Raw genomic sequence first — 24885 nt, 5'->3', positions numbered from 1 at the left:
TATTTATTTATTTATTTATTCATTTTGACTACCCCTTGAAATATAGCAGAGCTGTTGAATCATTGAATTTCGGGTTTGTAAGCGTGAGCACTAGCGCATGCATTGAGTCAAACTCCACTATGTATCTGTATATATATAAGCATCACACACCCCCTCAGTACTGTTGGTACAAACTATAAAAATCCAACAGTCCAGGGACATAAGAGAGTAACAAATTTTACAAAGCAGAAAACTCAACAGGAGAATGCCACTTAGAAGATGATGTTTTTCCTGTTCTCCTGATTTGGCATATCTACCACTTTCTTGGACCACTTTTACAATATTATGAATTTTGGTTCCAGGGAAAAGAGGGACAAAAAGTTAAATATTTTTACAGTATTATGAATTTTGGTGTCAAGGAAAAGAAGAACAACAAGTTAAAAAATGTTTCAGAGTTTCATACAATCTTTGGCATATAAATTGAAGCAGAAAATTCGAAACTGTGGTAGATCAGGGAAAAAGGTAGCTTAGCACAATGGCATATCGTGTGAATTGCCATAACTCATGAAAATCACGTTGCTTCACGAAAATGTTTTAAAGCTGCCCAGGAGCCAAATTAAGTGTATACTCACATACAACACACAAAGCACACACAAGTATAAAGAAAAAAATATATAGTTATTCAGTGGACAGACTAATTTTAAAGCACTTGGCTGCTTTAATATTTAATTCTATAATGCTAACTAAAACAAAATTTGTACTCAAAGAACTCTAAAGCCTGTTCATACCAATTGCAAGGAGACTTATATAAAGGAGGCCCAGAAGAGGGGTAAAAACCTTTACTCAAGCAAGTTGATAAAACTTTTCCTTTCAAGATAGGCAGGCTTCCTAGAACATGGTTCTGAAAGTGGAATCGCCAACACCCTTTCGAAGGATCACAAAGTCAAAACTGCTTTCAATAAATGACCAAGATTTTATTTGCTTTTTTCGTCGTATTAACGTTTGCAATGATGGTGGAAAACAATGGTGGGTAAAACTGCTGGAGCTTTAGTATGAACACAGCGGCACCGAACTGTACAAGTAGTCATTACATTCTTCACCATCACTCACAGGAAAATAGAAGCTCTTCTTACTGTTTTTTAATTTTGAAAAGTTATTTTGCATAAAAATGTTATTTATGGTAACATGTAGTGGGTTTTTGTTATTTTAAAATGCAATACTAAGTAATTTTAAAATATCTTTAATTTCTAATACAGTAAATATTGCTAGATATTACATATATATGTATAAATACAAAAGTGATAGATATTACATATATATAAAAACAGAAGTTCTTTGAAGTCTTCAGTAATTTTTAAGTGTGTGAAAGAGTCCCGAAACCAAAAGTTTAAAAACCACTGCCAAAGAATTATCTAATTTTTACAGGAGATTAACCAAAAAACAAACAAATCAGAAAAAATAAACCATGGAAAAGAGATTCTGAAATTCAATGATGTGCTTGGCATATGTGGTAATAAAATAAATAAATAAAAATAAAAAATATGCTAGGAATCCTAGATTTTGGTGCTCAGACATTTGGAGCAAAATTATATTAATTAAGCACCTAAACATCTCATTTTACTTGAGCAGAAACTCTACTTAAGCCTAGGAAAATATTCCATGATTTAGTCTGTTTATTTCAGTTACAACTTAGTATGCTATCAATAAATATTTGAGGGGGGGCACTAAATAGGAGTCCTGTTTGTGTGGATTAAATTAGTATGAATTCTTATCACTGGAAACACATGATTAAGTTCACCTTTTTTACTGCCCAAAGAGAGGACTTCAAAGGATTGTAGCTGACACTCATGCTATCATGAATGGTATCAGGAGTATGACGTTTAAGTTGAAAACTGCCTGAAAGAAATTCTTAGAACCAGAAATAGTTCACATTCTCTACATACATTTGAGTGAGTCAGTGAAATAATGCAAGACTGAGACTTTTTGTATCCCTCAGTGAATCAGCAACTCCAGGGGAATGTTTATTCAAAGCTCAACAAACACAATTCACAAAAATGCAACCAGGCCCATATATAGCGAACAGTTACATGTGACTGTCTTTAGAGAGCACAATGTCATATAAACATCTGCAGACATTTTAAAATTGCTCGTGACACATATCACAGACACATAGTGGCCAAAATACAGAATCACATGACTACATAATATCAAGATGACACAGGCCCTACATGATCTATGGGGAGGGAGGGGAAGAGAGGCACTGAGGGGGTGCAATACAGATGCGTGTAAAAAGAGAGATAAGGCAATCAATGCATGCGCTGGTGTGAACACTTACCTACCTACATTTGAATTTCAATGGTTCCAAGTTCTTCAGGTCACACTCATGGACACTCCAAAGAATGGAGATCTGGAGAGAAGATCTCAAGTTGAAGAACCTTTTTCCCCCTGAGTTTTAAGTTTAATGTTTAAAAACAATGGTATAGATTATAGGTCCAGAAAAGTATGCCAAGGATTCCAGTAACTCAATTGATGTTAATCAATTATAAAAAAAATTTCTTACGATTATAACACATGTTTATCCCATCCCTAAGAAAGGACCCTTACAGACAAAGTTATAAGACTATTAAACTTATTGGCACATAGAGCTTAAATGAATAAATAAACTTAAAATAATACACACACAATTCAAAATGCAGTCTCTACATTAGTATGTGTATATAGTACATACATTATTCATAGTATAAAGAGTATCTTATTTACAATAGGCTTACATAAAAACTCCACCTACAGTTAAGTGAATTATATGCAGTTGAAACAATAAAAATGAGCAAATATAAATCTTGATGAGATGTTCTAATATAAAATGGCTACAAACCATTTGAGTATAATAAAGACTGAAGAAAATTATCCTTAACTAATGGCAAAGCTTTATTTCCAAGAAAAGATAAATTATGAATTTAAAAGTTATAGCTCTATTGTAACACTAAAAAGTAAACTGACTTAAATACAGCTACTAAGAGGGTGATTTCATGGTTAGAAAAACTTATTTATACCTACACAAGTGCAGGTTCAAATAAAGACTGCCTTTTCAGTTACTTATTACTGAGTATCTTTTTGTTTACTAATAAGGAATATGAAGAGCTGTTACTGTAAACTAGTGTTGAGCATATAAAATTAAAAACATTTATGTGACTGAAATGAACTTCGAATCAATTATTTAGAAGCTCTGTTTATACAGAACATGCATTAGGTGTTTTGCACCAAAATTACCCCAGTAACTGAAGCCCCAAATCACACATTTTAATGAGAGAAATTTCAAAGATAAAATAGAATCAAGATTCATTAGTATTGAGAATACTGAAAGTTTAAAATAATAATTCATTTACACATTCCTTGCTTTCTAAAAGTTAACAACAGAAAATGGAAAAGAGAATTCAGAAGTTTTTTTCTGGTTCTGAAAATTTCCCTCTTAGACAAAGAGGGAAAAAATTACATGAGTGAGTGTAACACAAAACAGCAGCAACAAGAAAAACCCTGAAAGCAAAAATCACAGGAGGAATAAAAAGTATTTTATTATTCTTAAGAGGCTTACCCATTTACTGTTCTCAATCCAATGACATCTAGAGTGATTGTGTCTGAAGCTAGTAGATCATTTCTATTCTAGACTCACTCCAGGTTAAATTATTCACTATAGATCCACTCTCGTTATAATGAATACTGCTACAAAGGAAATTTCTACAGATATATCTGCCTGATTAAAGAAAACCCTGCATTTTCATCTCACAAAGAAATTAGTCTTTTTAGGTTAATACTGGATTTGTGTGTATTTGTTTAGAGGAGGAACGCTGCCAGCTGTTGCTTAAGCAGCTCTTACCGGGAGAAGTAAATCCAGTCTCTGCTCTCACGTGACACTGCCCAGAGAAAAGCCGTATCCATAGTAAATGTAAATGTAAACCTAAATTTTTGTAGAGCAAATTAACCCACAATCAGGTTAATTTACATTATAATGTGTAATCTACACACATGTGTTTAAAAACATAAAAATTGTTTTACAAAAGGATTTACTGGCTTTTTTAAAGAAGCAAATATTACTAGTTACATCTTGGAACATTAATTAGGTTTTATACTTTAACATTACACAGAAGTTACTTGGCAACACGCAAACTGTATTAATAAGACATAGCTACTTTTTCTGATTTCTAGCCAATACCCATTTTCTAAACAGTATTTAATTTAAAATTTTTTTCATAAATAAAATATAGCAGTTTGATAGTAACAGGATTTTACTTGTAGTTAGAAAACAAGATTACTAATTTTTATACAAGTTAACTTACAAATGATACTTTTCTGCCCTGACTTTCTCTCTAAATGGATATTTTAAGTGATCTAAATTAAACATACATTGATATTTGTCCAAAACCCATGATTTATCTCTGGCTTTAGTCAGTACTCATGTGCTTTGATATGATCATATTTCAATAGTGTAGTAACATCAATAATAAAACCAATGCCTGGTCTTTCAATTTTCTATGTTACTATCTAAATATTAATTTTTAAATATAAATAAGTATTCCATATACAAAGAAAATCTATGTGCTTCATAGGTTGAAATTCTCTCAGTTGAAATGTAAATGTATACTTATGATGGCAAAAATATACAAATGTAAAAATTAAATGAAGGCAGAATAATAGAGATTAAATTATTTTCTAAAGAACTCACAACACGAAATAAAATAAATGTTAGGACCTGTTTTTAATTTTTAGTTACTTAATTCCATTCAGGCCTTGAGTCTTTTAAGAAAAAGCCCAACTGGGGAATTCTCTACATCTTGTGAGGATGAGTTAAAATCCAAACACCGACTGCCACCCCAAATATTCACTATGAGGAATATCTCGAAAATAATATTCAGTAACATCTATGATTAATCATCTCTGGTTCAGACACAAAGCAAATTAAAAAAAGAAAAACATGGTAAGAGAATGAAGAGCCCCACACATACTTTGCTAGTACACGCCCTCAGTTAAAACTGGTATCCATTTAGTACCACAATGCTAATCGCATTGCACTCGGGAACGGTGCTGAATGCACTGTCATGGTCAGGAATAACTTAAAAGCTGGTAGTCTGAGAAAGAATTATTTCTGTAACATAATGCCAAACTTTAAGTCATGAAAAAGAACTATAACAAATCATTTCATATTTTTTATAATAAAATTTCAGATTCTTTCATTCTAAGTTCATTCTATAATGGCCAACTGAGTATTAGTGTCAGTATTTGCCATGTGGAATTAAACCAAAATGTGCATACCTCTCCTACAAACCAAGTTCTTAGCCTGCCCATTAACAGCAATATTACAGTAACTGTTTAGGAGGATTCTGATGGAAAGCTAACTTTGTCTAATGTGTCAAATGAATAGGCAGAAATAGCAGAAGATACAGCAACTTCACTGACCTTCAGTAAAACTATTTGTTGAAAATGACATTTATCGCAGAATTTCATGAATGCAACCTGCTTCAGTGAATTCATTAGAAAGCTCAATTCGACAAACTATAAAGATTCAGAAACTTTTTACAAAAAAGAGTGCAACAATAAGTAAAGAATTTTGCTATTATTTCTTAAAGCCTAAGAATTTACAGCTGCACAATCAGAGTACAGTACAGAGTACTGTACTTTGATTTGACAATTTGGGCTTCAAAGATGTGAATTTAGAAGTATACCTCCAATGCCTTTATAAACAAAAAAGAGTGAACTGAAAATGGTGTATTAGAAAATAAATATAATTTTTAAAAGATAATGAATTGCAAAGATAACTTTCAATTTTTTGTTTGTTTCCCTTAATATCAGGTAAAATGTTTTTAGTATTTAGGAAATACATGGAATTATTAATCAGCTTATACCCACAGCATGTAAAATTTGGAAATAGTTCCTCACTCATGCAAAGCATATCATCTTCTAAACATCTAACATCTAGGAAATGTTCTTTCTTACCTATAATAAAGCTATATCAAAACATAAGACTATACTCAGTGCCAGAGTGCTTTTTAATTTTTAATCAAAACTATTTCTCTATATAATTATTCCTATACATAATTTTTATTCCTCCTATTTTAAGTGAAGAAAAAACAAGTAAGCCAAGTTGCTGGACTGGGTTCACTAGGAAAACGAATTATATGACTAGCAGTGTAAAACTGTTGCTATTTGGTTGAAATGAAATTAATTACATATTAAGTGATCTTTAAATTAGAGGAGAGAAAATACTTTACAGGCCTATTTTCAACAACTGAATTTAAGTATTGGATTTACTATTTAAATTCAATTGTTATGCTCCAATAACATACCCTATGCACTAAAACTGGTACATTTCCTAAATCACACAGATGGCTTCCTTTCAACCAGTTCAATTATCATAAGTCCATACAGCAAATAAATGTGAGAATATTCATGAAAATGTCCTGGAGGTTTCAGGAACCACACACACACACACAAAGAAATTCAATAACAGGCAGTTATTAAGATATTACAGAAAAATCAGTTCTATTTGTAAAAATCATATATGATATATACATGATACAGGTCACATGAAGAAACCAGTCATTGACTGTATATATTATGTTACTCATTTGAGAAGGAAACTAATGTTTCCTTTCTTTATGTAATGTTTATTTCCCCTAGTCTTCTCTCTTATGGCATAGTTTATATAAAGTAAGTAACTAGTCATTGCTTTACTGATTATCATTATTAATTTGCTTTAGAGTTATAACAGACTTCTCCTAATATTTGTCTCAATCTAATGTAGGTATATTAAGAAAAAGATTCAATTCTCAGTTACAGAGTTTATGAGAAGGTAATGATTAACAATCAATAATATAACAATGGTTATAACAATATAACAATAATAACAATGGTTATTTGTTAATACAATAAAAATGGTGACCGCCGACATATTTCTGAACTAAGTGTTAAATTATGCTGGTGCTCTGCTTTAGATCAACAATTGCCAACCAATGTGCCACATGCCACAAGAATTTTCAAAACACGCAGTACCTGACTATTTAGTCAGGGGCACTAACAGAACTCTTTTCCCTTAGACTGGCAAATAAAAAACAGTCAACACAACAGTCATCCAGTGTGAATGAATGAAAACTAAATCTATCTTTCTGTCAGAATGGCAAAAAATATATATTTTGGTGTGCTGCATAATTTTCGCAATCTGTTTATGTGTGCCAGGAGATGAAAAAGGTTGAAAATCATTACTTTAAATTACTGGTTTCTTTCTATTGAAATTGCAATTAACTTTCCAGAATACATCTGCAGATTTATGAAGTTTGTGAATTATCTATGGCAAATACTTAACCATAGATTCAGTACTGTTAACTATCAGCATGCTTTCAATGCCACTTTCTGCTACTGCCATGTATATGAATAGGGAATATCAGCTAATACAGTGGGCAAGAGTTTATAATGCTTCTAATTTATTTAATGAGAAAAAGTATTCCAATAATATTTTTTTTCCAGGTTTTATTTTGTTAATAAAAAAATTTTAGGCAATAGTAAGTATCCAGAAAAGTCAATCAATAAATATTTTCCAAACTCCTACTATGTGCCAAAATGGTAATATATTTGTAAACAGATGGATACATGAATAAAATTTTCAGTCTTCCCTGCAATGTTTTGGCATTGGGTGACCGAAGCTAGGAAATAAAGTTATTCAAGAAATTAATGAGATAAAAATATCTACAATAATAGGTTTTAATTTCTTTATTATAAATTAACTAAAACTTTAAAGTTGTAACTAGATGAATAAAATACAGGAAGTTCACTACATTTTGGATGCCAGATTGTCAATATGCTTTTGTCTAACCACAGTTGTCAAAAACTCAGACTATTTTGAAGGGCCACAGAATTGAACAGTGCTTTTTACCATGTGAAAAACAGGTATGATTTCCTCCAAAAGGATAAATTTGAAATGATTTTTAGTGAATAAAATGTTTTGCCTTATTCTATATAAACATATTATTTATACAATATGATTGATAAGACTTTTCTGGCTAAGCAATTATAACTTTTTCTATTCAGATAGTCCACACTTACCTGTCTAAGTATAAAAAGTCTTAATTGCTTCACCAACAAGGAAACAAATGAATATATTCAACTCATAGCTTACAAGTGTATAGTCTTGAGCTGGTTGAAACATTTTAAAACTTGTGAACCTTGCTTGAGTTTTATGCAACTTTACCAAAGGGTATGAAATGGCTTTACTGAGTAAGCATTTTCATAATATATCTGTCTTGCATGTGTATAGGAAACTTGTTTTATTCCCTATTAGTGCATTTAAAAATTGGGTATGATGGAGGTTGTCTACTATAGAGACAGGAATCGATATATCCCAAGTCTCAGTCTGTTGTCAATACACTTTTAAGGACTTAATAAACAACTTGAAAATGTTCTCATCAGAGAAACTATGTTGGTGGGTCTTTGTGACCGCTTCTGGTACTTATCTTTGCATTTAAAATATTTTATCTATGGGGCTAAAGTGTAATTCCCTATAAATAAGGCTTAAGTTATTGGGTCCAAGGGTAGAGTTACTTTTTTCTGCTAGAGTAACAAGGAGGTATACATCACACAACTACTCTACTCAGAAAGTAATAGGAGAGGCCTGTATACTGAAATTCAATAGTAAATAAGGAACTTCGTTTATTTTATCTATGCTAAGAAAAAATGACTCATACATTTCAAAAAGCTCTATTGATTTTTGTTTCATTGACTCATCTAGGTGGACAAGAGCAATACCAAATGATCTCAAGTTATCCAAGAAGACTAGTATTTAAGTTGGAAATTCTTTAATCATCTATTTTTAAAGGAAAGATTAAGTAAATAACTGACACAAGTAAGAAAGATGCTTATTAATCATGCAAAACAAAAAAGGATAAAATGTAAGTTAAATAGTGCTATGGAGAAAAAGAATCACTTCATAAACTATGATCCCTATGAAAGACAAATGGAAAGCAGAGGAAAGAAGATAGTAATAAGCTTGGCATTCATTCCTTTAAAATACGAAAATAACTTTACTTCTATTTCATGTATTAAGTTTTGAAAGCTGCATTCAAATTGCAGTGTTAGAATAATGGAACAAAAACACCACTGCTCCAATAATGTTTCAAGAAAAGCTAATAAAGCTTTCCAAAGTATCTACGTTATTTCTTGGGAATACTTGCACACCAGGAATAAACCTACTCCCACAGAAGGGGTATATTACGTATCTGGACTGTGGGCTTTCGTGTTTCTAATCGTTATCTTCTCAGTGCACTTCTCTACACACTGTGAATTCCTGTAACATGGACTCGATCGCAGTCTCTTTTGGATTAGAACTAGTGGTGTTTCTGAAGACCATTTATGAAGCCTTCATGTCAGTTTTTATGTTCATCTGATTAACAGCCAAATAGGCTCTCTGAAAATTATCGACATGTTATTTATTGTTAGGTTCCAAGAATGTTTTACACAAAAAGGAAACTTCTGTTTATAAATATTTATTAAATTTCTCAAATCTGATTATCTGCAATTGCTCTGAACTTTATAATGTCAGATTTTATTAAAAGATTTATTTTACCACTAAACCTAGTATTTAGATAAAACAATTTTAGTTATAGACAGTATTTATGTTTTAAAGCTACTCCTGGTGTTAATATAAAGTAATAAACATGAAGCTATTTTAATAGTTTATTTTTAAAATGCTCATAGCAAGAAATCTCAAACCATACCATTATGTTTTATTTTGTTTGTTTTAGGTATTGGTTAACATGGGCAATCCTTCAAAAACTAGTCCCATTTAATAGATTAGACCATTTTGTTTTTAAAATATTATAATTTCATGTTGACTATTCATTTTATATGTTATGTATGAATTCCTCATTTATAATTTTTCCAAGTATTTTTGATTTATACTACAGTAATGATGATTTTTAATTTTCCCCCAGAGATAAGCAAGTTTTCAATTTTGTTTACCATTCTCATTGCTATAGTTCATCAGCATGCCACAAAAGACAGTCAAGAGCTTCTCATTGGCGGGATCTGTTATACTGCACAGTGACCTTAAATGGTCGATTACAATCTGTGCACCACCTGCTTGGTCAACTGCACTTCTGCCCTCATCTGTAAAACAAAGAGTTAAATTAAAAATAAAAGAAAAAAGAAATGTACCTTACAAGTTCAAATACAAAACATAACAGTGTTATTCTTTATTTAGTAAGTAAATAGAAAATACACCTAAGAAGGGCATTAAATATGGCTTTTTTGGAATTACAAAGCAAAACAAATAAACATGGAAATGGGGGTGGGATGGGGAAAAGAGACAATCTCTTTCTGAAAGAAGAAAAGATTATTTGCATTGGTATCATATAGGAGCTCAATGAACTTCTCTGTATCTTAGGAGTTCATGCCATACCATGAAATTTTTCCCCTCCTCTTTCACAAATGACAATTTAGTGAAAAAATAAAAAATAGGAATTAATATTTTATTGGAATTTTATCTCACCTTGGAAAACAGTACATATATCTTTCTATCACTGGTTTCACAGTTAGATATTATCAAAGAAAACTGTGTCAGGCACAGTATAATTCCAGGTCACAATATATACAAGGCCTAAATATTAGGACTAGGCGCTTTTTAATGGCATTTGCTATAGTCCATAAGCATATTCCTTGTTCAGTTCTTGCTAGTTTGTTTCACTTTTCCTTATTTCTAAAATCTAGAACACGCCAATATATTTCAATATTACAACCAGAGGTCAAAACATATATTGTGTTATATAAAACAGATGTCACTTAACTGTTCGGACACATAAATAACTTTAGAATACTTTCTAACCCTTGAGCATAAGAATGGAAAGAGATGAAAAAAAGAAGTCGTTCTAAATCTGGCTTCCTTATATAAAATACAGTAGACTCTAGGAAAGTATTATCCAATAAAAATATGAGAGCCACAAATGTGAACCATATATACAATTTAAATTTACCAGTAGTTACGATAAAAATGTAAAAATAAGTGAAAAATTTTAGTAATATATTTTACTCAATCCAATATATCTAAAATAGGATTATCCCAACATACAATCAACAAATTATTAATGAAATATTTTACATTCTCTTCTTGTAATAAATCTTTGAATTATGAGTGTATTTTACACTTACACGTCAATTCAGACTAGACACATTTGGATTGCTCAAAAAGGCAAGTCTGGCTAGTGGCTTCTCAAACTGGATAGTGCAGCTATATAAGTGTAAATAAAGGATCAGTAAAAGAAATGACTCACAAAGCAATTACAGCTCTAAAATTAGAAAATAAATGATTTTTATTTTTCTAATAAGAACTGAAATTAAGGTCATATCTTTATACAATCATTGCCAAATCATATCAGACAGTGAAACAATGTGTATCATTTCTTATAGTATACACACAACTTCAATAGCAGTGCCTCATAAATACGTGCTTGATAATTTTGATAAATTTTAAGAAAATCCATACTAAGATGAAAAGAGTTTTGTTCACTTAGTTCATGTCCACTTAGCTTTACTGCATGCTAATCAGCTAAAATCACAGAAAATTCTTAATTGCCAGGGTAACTAGTCAGATATGCTAGCCAAGATAGTTGGTTATATTTCATTTAGAAATTTAATTTCCAAAGTTTTATTTTCTAATAACATAAATATAAACTATCTAAATTGTTGGGCAATTTGTAATTCGATAATATCAGAGAAAATTGAACATTAGGATTACAAATCTAAATGTTCAGACTTTCAATAATATAAATATACAGTATATCCCACCACTCAATTGCAAAGCTCAAATAGTTTTTGATTCTAATTGTGAGTAAATACAGAATTTGAAAATATATATTGTGATTGCTTTGGATTTAGAAACCCTAGAGGCTAGGATTTAAGCCTTAATTTCATGTACTAGAAAACTAAGGCTTAGAAACTACGTAGTGTCTACTTACTGTGAATGCTAAAAGCTAAGCTGACTTCCTCTCAGTACTCAGCTATTCAATATTTTAAAAATCACCTGAATAAATTAAATCAAATTTATTCAACAAATTTGTTAATCTAACTTGATAATACAATACATAAGAACATAACTACAATTAGAAGGCAAATTACCTATTTGTGTTTCAGAGCCACAGTGTTTTTCTTACTTTCTTTGCTTCCTTCTTCCATTCCCTTCCTCCCTCCCTGCCCTGTTAGGATTGTCTACAACATATCTTCACTCAGGTGTTACTGAGAGTTGGTTGCTGAGAATAAACTCAAGTGCTGTATTAGAAATTATATTATTAAGAAATTAGAGAAGAAAAGCAAAGCAAAATACAACATATACTAATAACAGATATTTGAGTTGAAAAAATATTAACAACCACTGCAGGACAGTTTATACTCATCCTTCCTCCCTCTCCCCCCCTCTTCTTTTGACCAATCAGCTGGGGAAATAAGGTCAAAGAGAAGTTTATTGAAATATTTTAAAGAATCTGAAGATGCAAAGAAATAAATTAATGCCACGTTCTTTTACTCTACCAAAATCAGCAAAAGAGTTAGTCTTTAAAAGCATCTTACAAATTATTTAAAATACATATTAAGACATATGTCTTGGCACAGGTCCATATAAACTGCTTTTCTAGTCACTGTAGCTCTACAGATTTATCCTATTAAAATGAGTAGTACTATTGTTCACTTAAAAATAATTCCCAAAAGGTTCCTTACCCCCAAATTTCATATTCCTGAATGTCGGCTCACTTTGAACTCTTCTCACATGTAACTTCTAATTGTGAAGTATCCTACATAGGCACCTCTAGAAATATAATTTATATCTTAATTTCCATAATTATGAGGTATCCAACCACTGGATCAAGTGCAGCCCACCACTCTTTAAGCCCTGCTACATTCTTTAATAGTGCCCTGTTACATAAACTAATTTCCAGCACGAGTGCGCTCTTTTCTCACACTAGAGAAGAGTAGGGCTTTAAATCTAGAGAGATACAGCACTTCCATTACTTTTCAGTAGCCAAAAGCAAGAAGTAATAAAACGTTTATGCCATGGCTATTATGTCTCACACATTTATTATTTTTCCTTTTTTTATTGTTCACTCTATTACAGTTGTCCCAATTTCTTTTTTTCCTTTTGCCCCCCTTCACCCAGCCCACCCCTCTCACCCACAGTCAAGGCCCTCTCCTTTGTCCATGTCTCACAAATTTTACCCACGGGAATGTAAAGCACAGTATGGGAAATGGAGTAGCCACAGAACTTACACACATGACCCACAGACATGTGCAATGGTGGGGGAATTGCCTGAGGTGGTAGGGGGTGCTGGGTGGAGGGAAGCAAAGGGGGAAAAATCAGGACAACTGTATTAGCATAATCAATAAAGTATGATTAAAAAATCACCAAGTTGGTATTGTGATGTATTATAGCACAGGTGGCAAACACAAGGCCCTCGGGCCGAATCTGCCCTCCACCTTGTTTTATCCGGCCTGGCACCTTGTTTCTACCTGGTGGCAGCGCTGAGCTCTTGCTTTTATGTTTTTACCACCAGAATATGGTTTAGCTTTGTTATTCCTGAACTTTATTTCAATGAAATCATGTTGTATTTACTCTTTTGTGTCTACCCTCTTACACCCAACATTGGGTGTGTAAAATTCATCTACTCTATCATATGCTTCCTCGCTGTACAATATTCATTGTATGAACACATCACAATTATTTGTCTGTTCTTTTACTAATTGTCATTTGGATTATTCCTAGTTTTGAGCTATTATTTGCAATGTATGAACAGTATTGTTGTTTCATACAATCTGCACATCCTTTACTTTCTAGATAATGACAAACGGGTTTCCAAAGCCAGCGTACATTTCCTCCAGCACTTGGGTGAACTGCTGCTGCTCATTCCTTCACTTCCACTTGGGCATTATTTGATATTTAAAGTTTAGGAAATCCGATGGGTGAGGTTGGAACTATTCCAGAATATACGGAGCAGGTCTTTGCCGACAGTCACTTTGCTCTATGTTCAATAAGGCTGTTAATTTAATATCAAGAGTATGCAGCATGTATATGAAAAAAGAAACCCAGAACAGTTTAAGTTAAGGAGGGAGGGAGAGAAAGACAGAGATAAATGGATACATGCACTGATTTGGAATTTGAAAGAAAAAATGGAAAGACAGCCAAGTAGCTAGTAGAAACTGGCTATAAAACCTATGTATGACGGGAGCAAATTCTGGAACTTTTTAATATTCATGCTTACAGAAAAGCCTTATGATAACATCAGGAAATATAATGTTTTTATCATTTCTGTCATCATGAGCTTTCCCCAAAGAGAAGTTAGAAGGCTTACATCTTTGAAAGGACTGAGGAAGACAACTGGGGAGGCAGCATGGTGCGGGATGTAAAAGCAGCCCATAATGTGCCATAGGAAATTTTACCTAAAATTAATTTTTTCAAAATACTAATTTATTTTTACAATTTAAAAGTCTCTAATTTCATACTACTTTCCACTTTTGTGGTTTAAGCCTTTCAAACCTTTTGTGGTTGAAATGCTTTTGTGGTTTAAACCTTTATAACCTTTTTCATATTTCTTCTCAGCAATTATCAGTTTTAAAAATCCATTTAAAAATATGCCTACATACATATTTGATATTGATTTCCCTCCCCCCTCTAATTACTTGTATAGTAACAGGATCTTGGTTCCCTATTTATCCATTTGATCAAACTACTTATTTCCCACCAGAAATAATAATCCGTTGTGATGTCAGGAATGGTTACTGTGGTGATAATTATGATGCAGCACCTCAGAAAATTATGATTTCATGAGAGAAATAAACAGCAGGAGCTGATCATACAAATAAGCTTTCTTCTAAACTTTGTTAAAAACTAATATTCAAAAACACAAGAAAAGCATGTGTGTACAGATACTGTTGAATAAATTATCTTTCATGTTTTCAAAGGTTTGGCAAATCAAAAGAGCTCACCTGTAACATTATAAGGCATCAGGGGTTGTGCACTGCCTCTCTCTATTTTCTATACAAGCATCCTGCACGCAACGCTCTAAGTGTTAATGAGTGGTGACAGCTGTGCATAGGCTGCACACATACACATGCACATGCACAAGCAAGAGCTAGTGTTTGGCATGATTAACAATCACTTTTTAAGGTTACTAATGGCCAGTATGAAAACTAAGGCACTTAGAAGATAGATACGAATGACTTTTACAGTATATACACTTTAGAGATAGTACTTGATAAGTGAAATAAGGTAACTTATAAACTACATTTCTGTTTTCTTACACTTCAACTCAGGTTTTGTTTAAAGAAACTTTGATTAAGTATCACCATTCTGAAATAAAACTTGGGAAACCTGAATTCTAATTCAATCTTCCCTCATTAAACACTAAAAATGGCATATTGAAATATCTTTGCCATTCAGTTCAGCAAAGACAATAGCACATTCTTAGTATCAATTGAGAATCAATTTCTGAAGATGCATCTTTGAAAAGTTCTTTGGTATCTTTTCCCAAAAAATCTTTTTAGGGTATCCATGAGTCCTAGGGTATCCATATTAAGACCAATCTACACAACAGCTATCCAAAATGCAACAGAAAGAAGTCAACAGACAAAATCTATTTCCTGTATAATTGGGAAGGGTTTGGAGAGGCCAAGAGCAGTAACACAGTTTTCATATCCACATCAAAATCCACAGATTCACACACCCATTTATTGAAATCCATTCTGAAAGTAAGAAATGTCTAAAACCCCTAGAGATGTGCTTTAGAGAACAATATTTAGAAGCACTACAAAGAATGAACAAATTACACAATCTTTTAACCTTGTAAAATTATAGGCCTCATGGGCATGAACAAGTCCTAAAGTTGTGCTGCACCACCTTTTCACAGGTCCCTGTCACAATGCCCAAGACAACCCATCCAAATATTCTCAATTTACTCTGTAAGTTCTACCCTCCCCCAGCCTCTGCATTGTTTCTTTTAAAGTTTTATTTATTTATTTCTAAAGAGAGGGCAAGGAGGGAGACAAAGAGGAAGAAAACCAACAATGTGCAATAGGTAAATGTGTCATCAGATGCCTCTTGCCTCTCGCACACCCCCAACTGGGGACCTGGCCAATGACCCAGGCATGTGTCCTGACCAGGAATCAAACTGACACTCAATCCACTGAGCCACACCAGCCAGGCAACACTCTTAACAGTAACCATGATTCCTGCTTCAGAGAGAAAGAGAAGACATTTACAGAAGATAAAATCTTCCTCACTTTTTTATCCTCTCCACTATTAAATGTAGGATTACATATGAGAGAATATTTGTTTCAACAGAAGACTTTTCTCTTCAAGTAAAGAAAGTTGTAAATATGTCATAAGCTAAGGTCTCCAAAAACCTGAATGGAAAGAACATTTAATGATGAAATCCTAGGACTAGTCTTGGTTGTTGGAGTGGGAATTAGAATTTATTTGTTACCTAAAATTTGAAATGTTAACTTCAGAAATTCACTAAGGTATAAGTTTTTAATATTAGAAAAATTGTAGTATTATTGAAGTAATGACATAAAATAACTATAAAGTCTCAAAGTTTGGGGTTTTGTTAAGTTTGATCATAAGAAAGCCTCTTAACCTCTGTTGATGTCAGTTTCCTGATCTAGAAAAGGGAAGAGAAGCAGACAACTCCTGAATGTCCTTTTAGATCTGACACTCTTATTAATTTCTGTTTCTACTGTGTCCTTCTTATACACACAGGAAGTAATATGCTGTGTGTGGGTTTTTTTTTTTTAACACATTATAACAAACAATTGAATTTTTCTGTTTTAGCTTTCCAACCCAGACATGTGCCATGACTGGGAATCAAACCAGCGACTTTTCAGATTGCAGGCCCACACTCAATCCACTGAGCCACACGAGCCATGGCCAGAAATTCTTTTTGTAAGCTAAGCTGTGAAGCTGAGTTATACTTTCCTGTTGAGTTCTGAAAAATCATACTATCTAGAAGTAATAATAATAATTATTGATGTGTTCTTTCTGAGTGAAGAGAAATGTATTTTAGAATAGGTGCTTAAAGTCAAAACAATTATAACTGAAGTCCTTACCAGTATTAGTTTGCAAAAAGTGATAGTATTGCAGTGATAGTATCATGGCACAAAGGTGCCATGATAAAATGTATTTTAATCAAGCTCCTTATGGTTTTTCCTTTAGACTCTGCCACTTTTAACCTCTAAGAACATGACATATTCTGGGCAAGAAGTTCAAAATGTAAATCAGACCTATTTTAAATGTAGGGTCACAAATGCTACTCTGAGTCTCTGAGTAGTCCATCAACCTATAGCTGAGAATGGAATCCTAGATTTTAAACTTCAAAGAGCTCATTAGTTTTCAGTGTATGTTGGCCACATGTGTTAGAATTTCAGATGTCTTAGAAAGATAAATAAAAAATATTACTGAAAATCCCCAAACCATCCCATTGCTGAAAAAATGATTGAATTACTTAATTTTACCAGAATTCTGCATAAATAATGCTCTAAATAAGCAGCAAATGGGGTGGAGTTTGCAAATGTTTTCATTAAAATGTGATTTTTAAAAGCATTCACTGCTATACTTAAATGTACATGAATTGGAAAATACCAAATTCTTCCTAAGAAGTTAAAATGCAAATTCATGATGCAGATTTATTTATGTATATATTCTTAGCCCGCCTTTCAGAGTCAGTATTTAAATATCTTAATCTGTTTGAAATATTATGCTTTTGAGACATAGACATTATTCCTGTTTATTACAGGTCAAATTTTGCCCCCTCCCCCAAATCTATGTTAAAGCCCTAACCCCTAGTACCTCAGAATGTGACCTTATTTGGAAACAGGGTCATTGTAGATGTGATCATAGTCATGAGCCACGTAATTACGTTTCTGTCACAACTGCGTATATGACAATGGTCCCAGAAGATTATAATGGAGCTGAAGAATTCCTACCACCTAGTGATGATGTAACATCACAGTGCAACACATTACTCATGTGTTTGTGATGACACTGGTATAAACAAAACTAACGTGTTGTTAATCGTATAAAAGTATAGCAAATACAATTACAGTAGTAGGCTACATCATCCAGGTTTGCGCATACACTTTTGTGATGTTAGCACAACAAAGATCACGTAATAACACATTTCCCAGAACATATTCCCATAGTTAAGATGAGGTCATACTGGCGTTGGGTGGGTCCTTAAACTAATAGGACTGGTATCCTTATAAGAAGAGAGAAGTGCAGGAAGAATGCTATAGGACGTAAAAACACAAAGAGGAGAATACAGCCATGTAAAGACAGAGGCAGAGATTAGAGTTGGCTGCCATAAGCCAAGGATCTCCTAAGACTACCAGAAATTAGAAAGAAGCAAAAAGGGCCTCCTTGTCCATAGGAGGGAGCATGGCCCTGCTGACACATTGATTATGGACCTACAGTCTCCACAACAGTAAAACAGTAAGTTTCTGTTTTAAGCCACATAGTCTGCGGTACACTGTTATAGCATCCCTAAGAAACTAATATACTCCTTCACATAAACAGTGTGAAATATTGAAGCTTCATAGTTTTAAAAATGAAAATGAGTATTTAGCACGTATGTAAGCCTTTACTGTATATCAGATTTTATACATCTCACAGAAATTATGGATTTCACTAACAATAATATTTCTCAAGGATAATTAATAAGACTTTAATTATTTAATCAATCAATATAAGACTTTAATTAATCATATGTAGCAAACTGAAAAGGGCAGAACTAATGGAAAATTAGTTTCTTATTACTTAGTCTAGTATCTTTAATTTTCTCTACTTAGCATCAAAATGTTTAGAAATGGTTTTCTGGTACACAGACTAATGGTAATAGTGATGGATTGTTTGCATGGCACTTGTCAATAGTAGTCTGCTGGGAAAGGAGCAAAAGTTTCGAGAGAATCCACTTGTGCTACAGGTGTGCATGGATGGCTAAAGGCTGAAGAGAAAGCAGGAACACTAAAAAAAAGGCCACCAGCACCCCTTATTCTAAGGACAAGACAAGAACAGCCCAATACTAAAAGGTTAGGAAGACTACTGCTTTGAAATAAAGTTAGCAACAGTTAATGTAACCCCAACTCAACTTCTGACTAGGTCTATTGGACCTCCACCCCATACTACAGTATCTACTGTTTTTGTCCACACAATGTTCAGCATTCAGGGGGAAAAAAAAAAAAGAGGTGCATTTTAAAAAAAGAGGAAAAAATCACCCACTGTCAAAAGATAAATCATTCATCAGAATGATACTCACAGAGCTCACATGTAACAACTATCAGACAGGGACTTTAAAAATGATAAATACATTAAATGATCCAAGTAAAAGGTGAATAATATCCATGAATAGATGTTGGGAATTATGCAGAGGAATAAAAACTATAAAGAATTAAATGGAAATGCCAGAAATAATAACACACTGCCAAACAAGAAAAATTATTTCAAGAGGTTGAATAGTAAACTCAACAAAACCAAGGAAAGTCTCAGTGATATTGTAGGTCAATAAAAGTTATAAAAACTAAATGAAAAAATACAAAAGATTGAGGGGGAAACCCAAAGCACTTAAGAGCTGAGAGAAAATAGTAAATGGTCTAACATAAGTGTAATTAGAATCGCACACAAAAAAATATGAAATAAAGAACAGGGCAAAAGAAATATTTTAAAATAATGGCTGAGAATTTTCCAAAAATAATGACAGCATGCCACAAATCTATGATATTTAGAGAACCCTAGCTAAGACAATGAAACAAAAATACACAGCAAATAGCTAAGCTGCTAAAAAAAAAAAAAAAAAAGAAAAGAAAAAGAGAATCTCTTGAAGGCAACCAGAGGGGAAAAAGGAAAAATATTTATATTTGGAATAGCAAGAATACAGCAGACTTCTTACCAACAACCATGCAAGCTAGGACAATGGAAGAGTATCTCTGAAGTACCAAAAAGGGGTTGGGGGAAGGGACCCTGTATACCCAGTGAAAATATTTTTCAATAGTTAAGGTGAAGTAATTTTCAAACAAATAAAAGCTGAGACAATTCATTGACAGTAAATTTGTTATGCAAAAAAATGTTTTAAAAAAGTCTTTCAGGCAGAATGTGTATAACACTAGACAAAAATGTTGATCTACCCAAAGAAATAAGACAAAAATTATAAAAATGAAAGTAAATATTAAAAAGTTTTTACATATTTTTAAAGATAATTGATGACATAAACTAAAAACAGTATATTGCAGGATTTCTAACATATATAGAAACAAAATACATTACAATATAAAAGTGCCTTATTTCACTGTACTTTACATTTTTGCACTGTGCAGATAGTGCATTTTCTCTCTCTCCTTTTTTATTAACAGTTTGAAGGTCTGTGCCAACCCTGTGCTGATGAAGTCTTTTGGTGCTATTTTTCAAACAGCATTTGCTTACTGCATGTCTGTGTCACATTTTGATAATTCTTGCAAAATTTCAACTTTTTCCTTACTACTCTATTTCTTATGATCTGTGATCAGTGACCTTTGTGGTTACCATAGTAATTTGAGGGGGCGGTGAACTTATTTGATAAATGTATATATTCTATTTGCAAGGCAATAATTCAGATAAATGAGTGAAATAAAAACTACCCAATTTATTCAAAAGGCAGAAAAAGATGGGTAGAGAAACAAAGAATAATTCAGACAATCATAAAACAACTAGTAAGATCGATTTGAAGCCAACCACATAAAAGTCACATTAAATAATATGGCCTAAACCTCCCACTTAAAAGGTCAGATTGGATAAAACAGCAAGACCAAACCATGCTGTCTACAAGTAACCACTTTAAATATAAGGACATTCAAGTTAAAATTATTTAAATGGTAAAGGATATATCATGTAAACATTAGTCAAAGGAAAATCTGTGTGTCTATATTATCTAACAGAAGATGACAGAACAAGCAATATTATCTGGGATAAAAAGCGACATTACATGATGTTAAAAAGATGTAACATTCCTAAATGTGTTAAGCAGCCATTAATAGACCATGAAAATTTATGTAATAAACAGGAATATAAGAAGGTCTTACTTTCATACTTTTTATTCTAGTGAGGACGACAGAGTAGTAAACAGAGTAAAAGCTTCAATTCAGTGTTTTTTTTTCTTTAATGGTGTTACAAAAGGACAGAAAAGAGAATATACACCTTTTCTATAAGAACAGATGGAGGAAAAAGGAGAAAGGCAGTTTATTGAAAAACTTCACAGAAATTAAATGTTCATGATATACATAAGTATACTCACCTAAGATCCATAAATTATAAATCCATAATAAGAGGTATATTTATGCAGTGAAATGAAAGTATTATCTTTAGCTCACTGAAGTTAAATCCTATTTAATAGAAATATTTCCTTAAATTACTGATTAATGACATACACTGCATAATCAGTTAGTCATGGTACTTAAGACCTGTCGCCAAATTAGCATTCTTTCTCCTGCCTTTATTTATCAAACTTTTGTGAGCACCTACAATGTTTCACATACTGAGCTAGGTTTGAGAAATAGATAACTAACGCACAGTTAAGGAGAGAAAAGTATGAAGGAAATATTTAAGCAATAAACACGATTAAGTTTTCAGAGTACAATGGAAGCACAAATCATTTTACCTAGAGGGTTTAGAAAAAGATCCATGATCATATTTCCCAAAATAAATTTGCATTTATTATATGTAAAAAAGTGTACTTTATTGTTTAGATTTTGATGGATTCCCTCCCTTATTAACTCTGTTGAGAAAAAATTTATGTAACACAAACTACATAAATTTAAAAGTGTGTAACCGAGTTTAACAGTCCTGTGTACCCCAGAAACTGCCAACACAATCAGGACACCAACCATTTCATCACAGGCCAAAGACAGCTCACGTTCCCTTCTCTCCCTTGCCTTTGGCCCCAGACAACCTGCTGCTTCTGTCACTATAGATTAGATTGACATTATATATATACGGACTCACACAGTATGTATTTTTTTTGTCTAGCTTCTTTAACTCAGTGTAATGATTTTGAGACTCACTCATAGTGTCAGGTATATTAAATGGTTTATTCTTATTATTGAGTAGTATTCCATTGTATGGGTTAATCACTATTTTTACTTTAAATCCACTCATATTTATAGGCATTTGGGATGTTTCTAGTTTGGGGCTACTGTGAATATAGCCACTATAGAAAAACACCAGCCCCAGTTTATGAAGCTGATTTTAATGTATAACTTTTCTAATTAATTTTGCAATAAATAATCATCCAAATCACAAAATGAGAAAAAAATTCAGGGCTAAAAGAAATAAGGTATGATAAGTAGTAAAATTTGGAAATGACCTATGAAGAAATTGTCATATTGATTTAGAACCATGAAGAGGAAAGAGGCCAACTAGACCCTTATATAAGAATTATGAAATTGATCACACTCTCAGAAATCATTAAATATATTCACCTGGAGGCTTGGCTGTCAGTCAATCAACTTTAACATCAAATTACTTTTTTAAAAACTGTCTGATTTTCATTCAGTTATGGCTTCCTGAAATACATACTAATACGAACAAAAATAATGTGGCATATCTCCAATTCTTTCTTTTACTATAGAGCACTACATATTACTGATCTAACAAAGTTTAGGTGTTACCAATAATGTATATTAAATGCTTATTAACTGAGTCATACTACATTATGTGGGAGAGAAAATAAAAAAAAAATCATCTGGTGTTTACTCAAATGACAAGTTGTCCAAAGGAAAAAAACCTGTTCTGTTCTTTTAGCTTATCACTGCTTATTTAAGATGGTTTTTCAGATCACCAAGGAAATGTTTTTGCTACTTATTTGTCATATCACTATGGTTTTGCTACTTTAAGTCCAATTTATTTAAAGTCCAGTATGAGAAAAAAATTTATGTTACAGACCTACTAAAAGAAAAGTTCACTTTGTTATGTCAGTAAATCAGAGAAATTTATATAGGATGTATATAAATTCCTTTCTATTACTCTTCATCCTGAGAAAAAGCAGAATTTATTAAAGGCAATAGTAAGAACAGTACCATTTTAATTTTTATTATACTTTGTATGCAGAGGAAATAGCACAAAGCAGTAGGTATATCTGAAAAATTGATGCGTATACCTATGTTTGTTTAGGTGGTTTACTGGGAACATTAAAACTCAGATTTTCATATGGATTTGCTTAGTTTTACTAAGAATCCTGATAAAATCAAAATGACCTTAATTTTCCAATAAACAAAAAGGTTAAGGAAGTATTTCATACATTCTTCTTCATTTAGAAAAAGTGACAAGAATAAAGAATCACACATGGTAAAGCATGTTTATACACACATATACTTTTTTACATAAAGTTTTCAAATTTGGAAATACAAAAAGGTTTTCTCTCATCACTTGGTTCTGCTCCATCTTCTTTCAATTAGATGAAGTTTATTTTTGTGACTTATAACAGATTAAATAAAGTGTTGGTTTAGGATCAGCTTTCAGTAAAATCCTTAGGACATATTTCTATATCTGCAATTCTAAGAGCTGAACTATTAATATTGAAGCACAAATATATTTAATAAAGTATATACTTATGAAAGTGTTAACTTCTTCAAACAACACTTAGAGAGAGTGGACCAGAGACATGGATTTCAGTTCAACACTATCACCAATTTAGTTGTTGAGCCTTAAAAGTCACTTGACCTCTCAGGCCTATGTCCTTATCTATAAAATTGGAAGGGGTGGGTTAGAATATTTCTAAAAGTCCCCTGTATTTAAAAAACTTCATGACTTCTGGGTGAGTTTACTCTTTTAATCTTTCTAATTTCTCAAAGTTGCTTGAATCTACATAGGCTATCCAGGTCACATCGCAACATTTTGGTAAACATGAAAGATAACAAACGTTTAGAGTGTTTATTCCCAAAATGTATTAAAATAAAGATACAGAAACTACCCGCCAGCCATTTCCTCTTGCATAATTCAGAATTACTACTGCCCCCTAGGAAAAGAAAAGAAAAACAAGCAGCAACAACAAAATTCAGAAAAACCTAACAAAACAACCTGCTCTTCCCGAGATCCATAAACTGCCCCATCCTCCGTCCAGCTGCTCGAGCCCCAGTCTAGGAATCACTCTTGATTTCTCCCTTACTTCATTCCCCAGCCATCCACCTCTAGAAACACTTCGCAGATTCTTCTGATGCCCTCTACCCTCACTACCGTTAACACAATTCAAGTCACCAGTATCTCTTGCCTGGGACTACTGTAAGTCTTTTGCTCTCCACGCTTCTATTCTAAGCTCTTAACTTCCATTCTCCTCAAGCCACTTTCCATGCAGCTCTGAGAGCAATGCTTTAAAATCTGAATCAGATACCTTTCAATGTCTTCTCATTACTCTAGGACAGCGATTTTCAACCTTTTCCATCTAATGGCACACATAATTACTAAAATTCTACAGCACACCAAAAATGTATTTTTTACCAATCTGACAAAAAAAATAGGTATAATTCTCACTCATTCACATCAGATGGCTATTGTGTTGGCTGCTGTCATTTTTTTATTTGACAGTCTAAGGAAAAAGAGGTCAGTGTCCCTGACTAGAAAGTCAGGCATTGCATGTTTTAAAACTTCTTGCAGCACACTGGTTGAAAAGCGCTGCTCTAGGATGATCCACAAGGCTCGCTGTGATCTAGGTCTTATTTATATCTTCCACAGTGTTGCACAACACTCTCTCTGTTCACTGCATTGCATATACCTTGGTATCTTTTCTGTTCTTTAAACACACCAAGTTCTTTCCTCATTCAGAACTTTGCAATTTCTACACTTCTATAAGGAATATTCTTCCCTTTCTGTTC

At 32.7% G+C, this 24885-nt stretch overlaps 1 protein-coding gene across 7 annotated transcripts in view; it reads right to left on the bottom strand.

Moving 5' to 3' along the window:
• The window catches only part of RAP1GDS1 (Rap1 GTPase-GDP dissociation stimulator 1), a 137909-nt gene that overhangs the window by 47761 nt on the left and 65263 nt on the right, over window positions 1–24885 (bottom strand). For 5 of the 7 annotated variants that reach the window (XM_045183690.3, XM_045183691.3, XM_045183689.3 and 2 more), the window contains one exon: window positions 9982–10128. The exons of the other annotated variants lie outside the window; for them this stretch is intronic. In XM_045183690.3, coding sequence (XP_045039625.2) covers window positions 9982–10128 — 147 coding nt within the window. The remainder of the gene's footprint in view (window positions 1–9981; window positions 10129–24885) is intronic. 7 annotated transcript variants of the gene reach the window in all.

Source organism: Desmodus rotundus, chromosome 4 (genome assembly GCF_022682495.2).
Source record: "Desmodus rotundus isolate HL8 chromosome 4, HLdesRot8A.1, whole genome shotgun sequence".
NCBI classification, from domain to species: Eukaryota; Metazoa; Chordata; class Mammalia; order Chiroptera; family Phyllostomidae; genus Desmodus; species Desmodus rotundus.
This window is presented reverse-complemented; position numbering and strand designations above follow the sequence as displayed.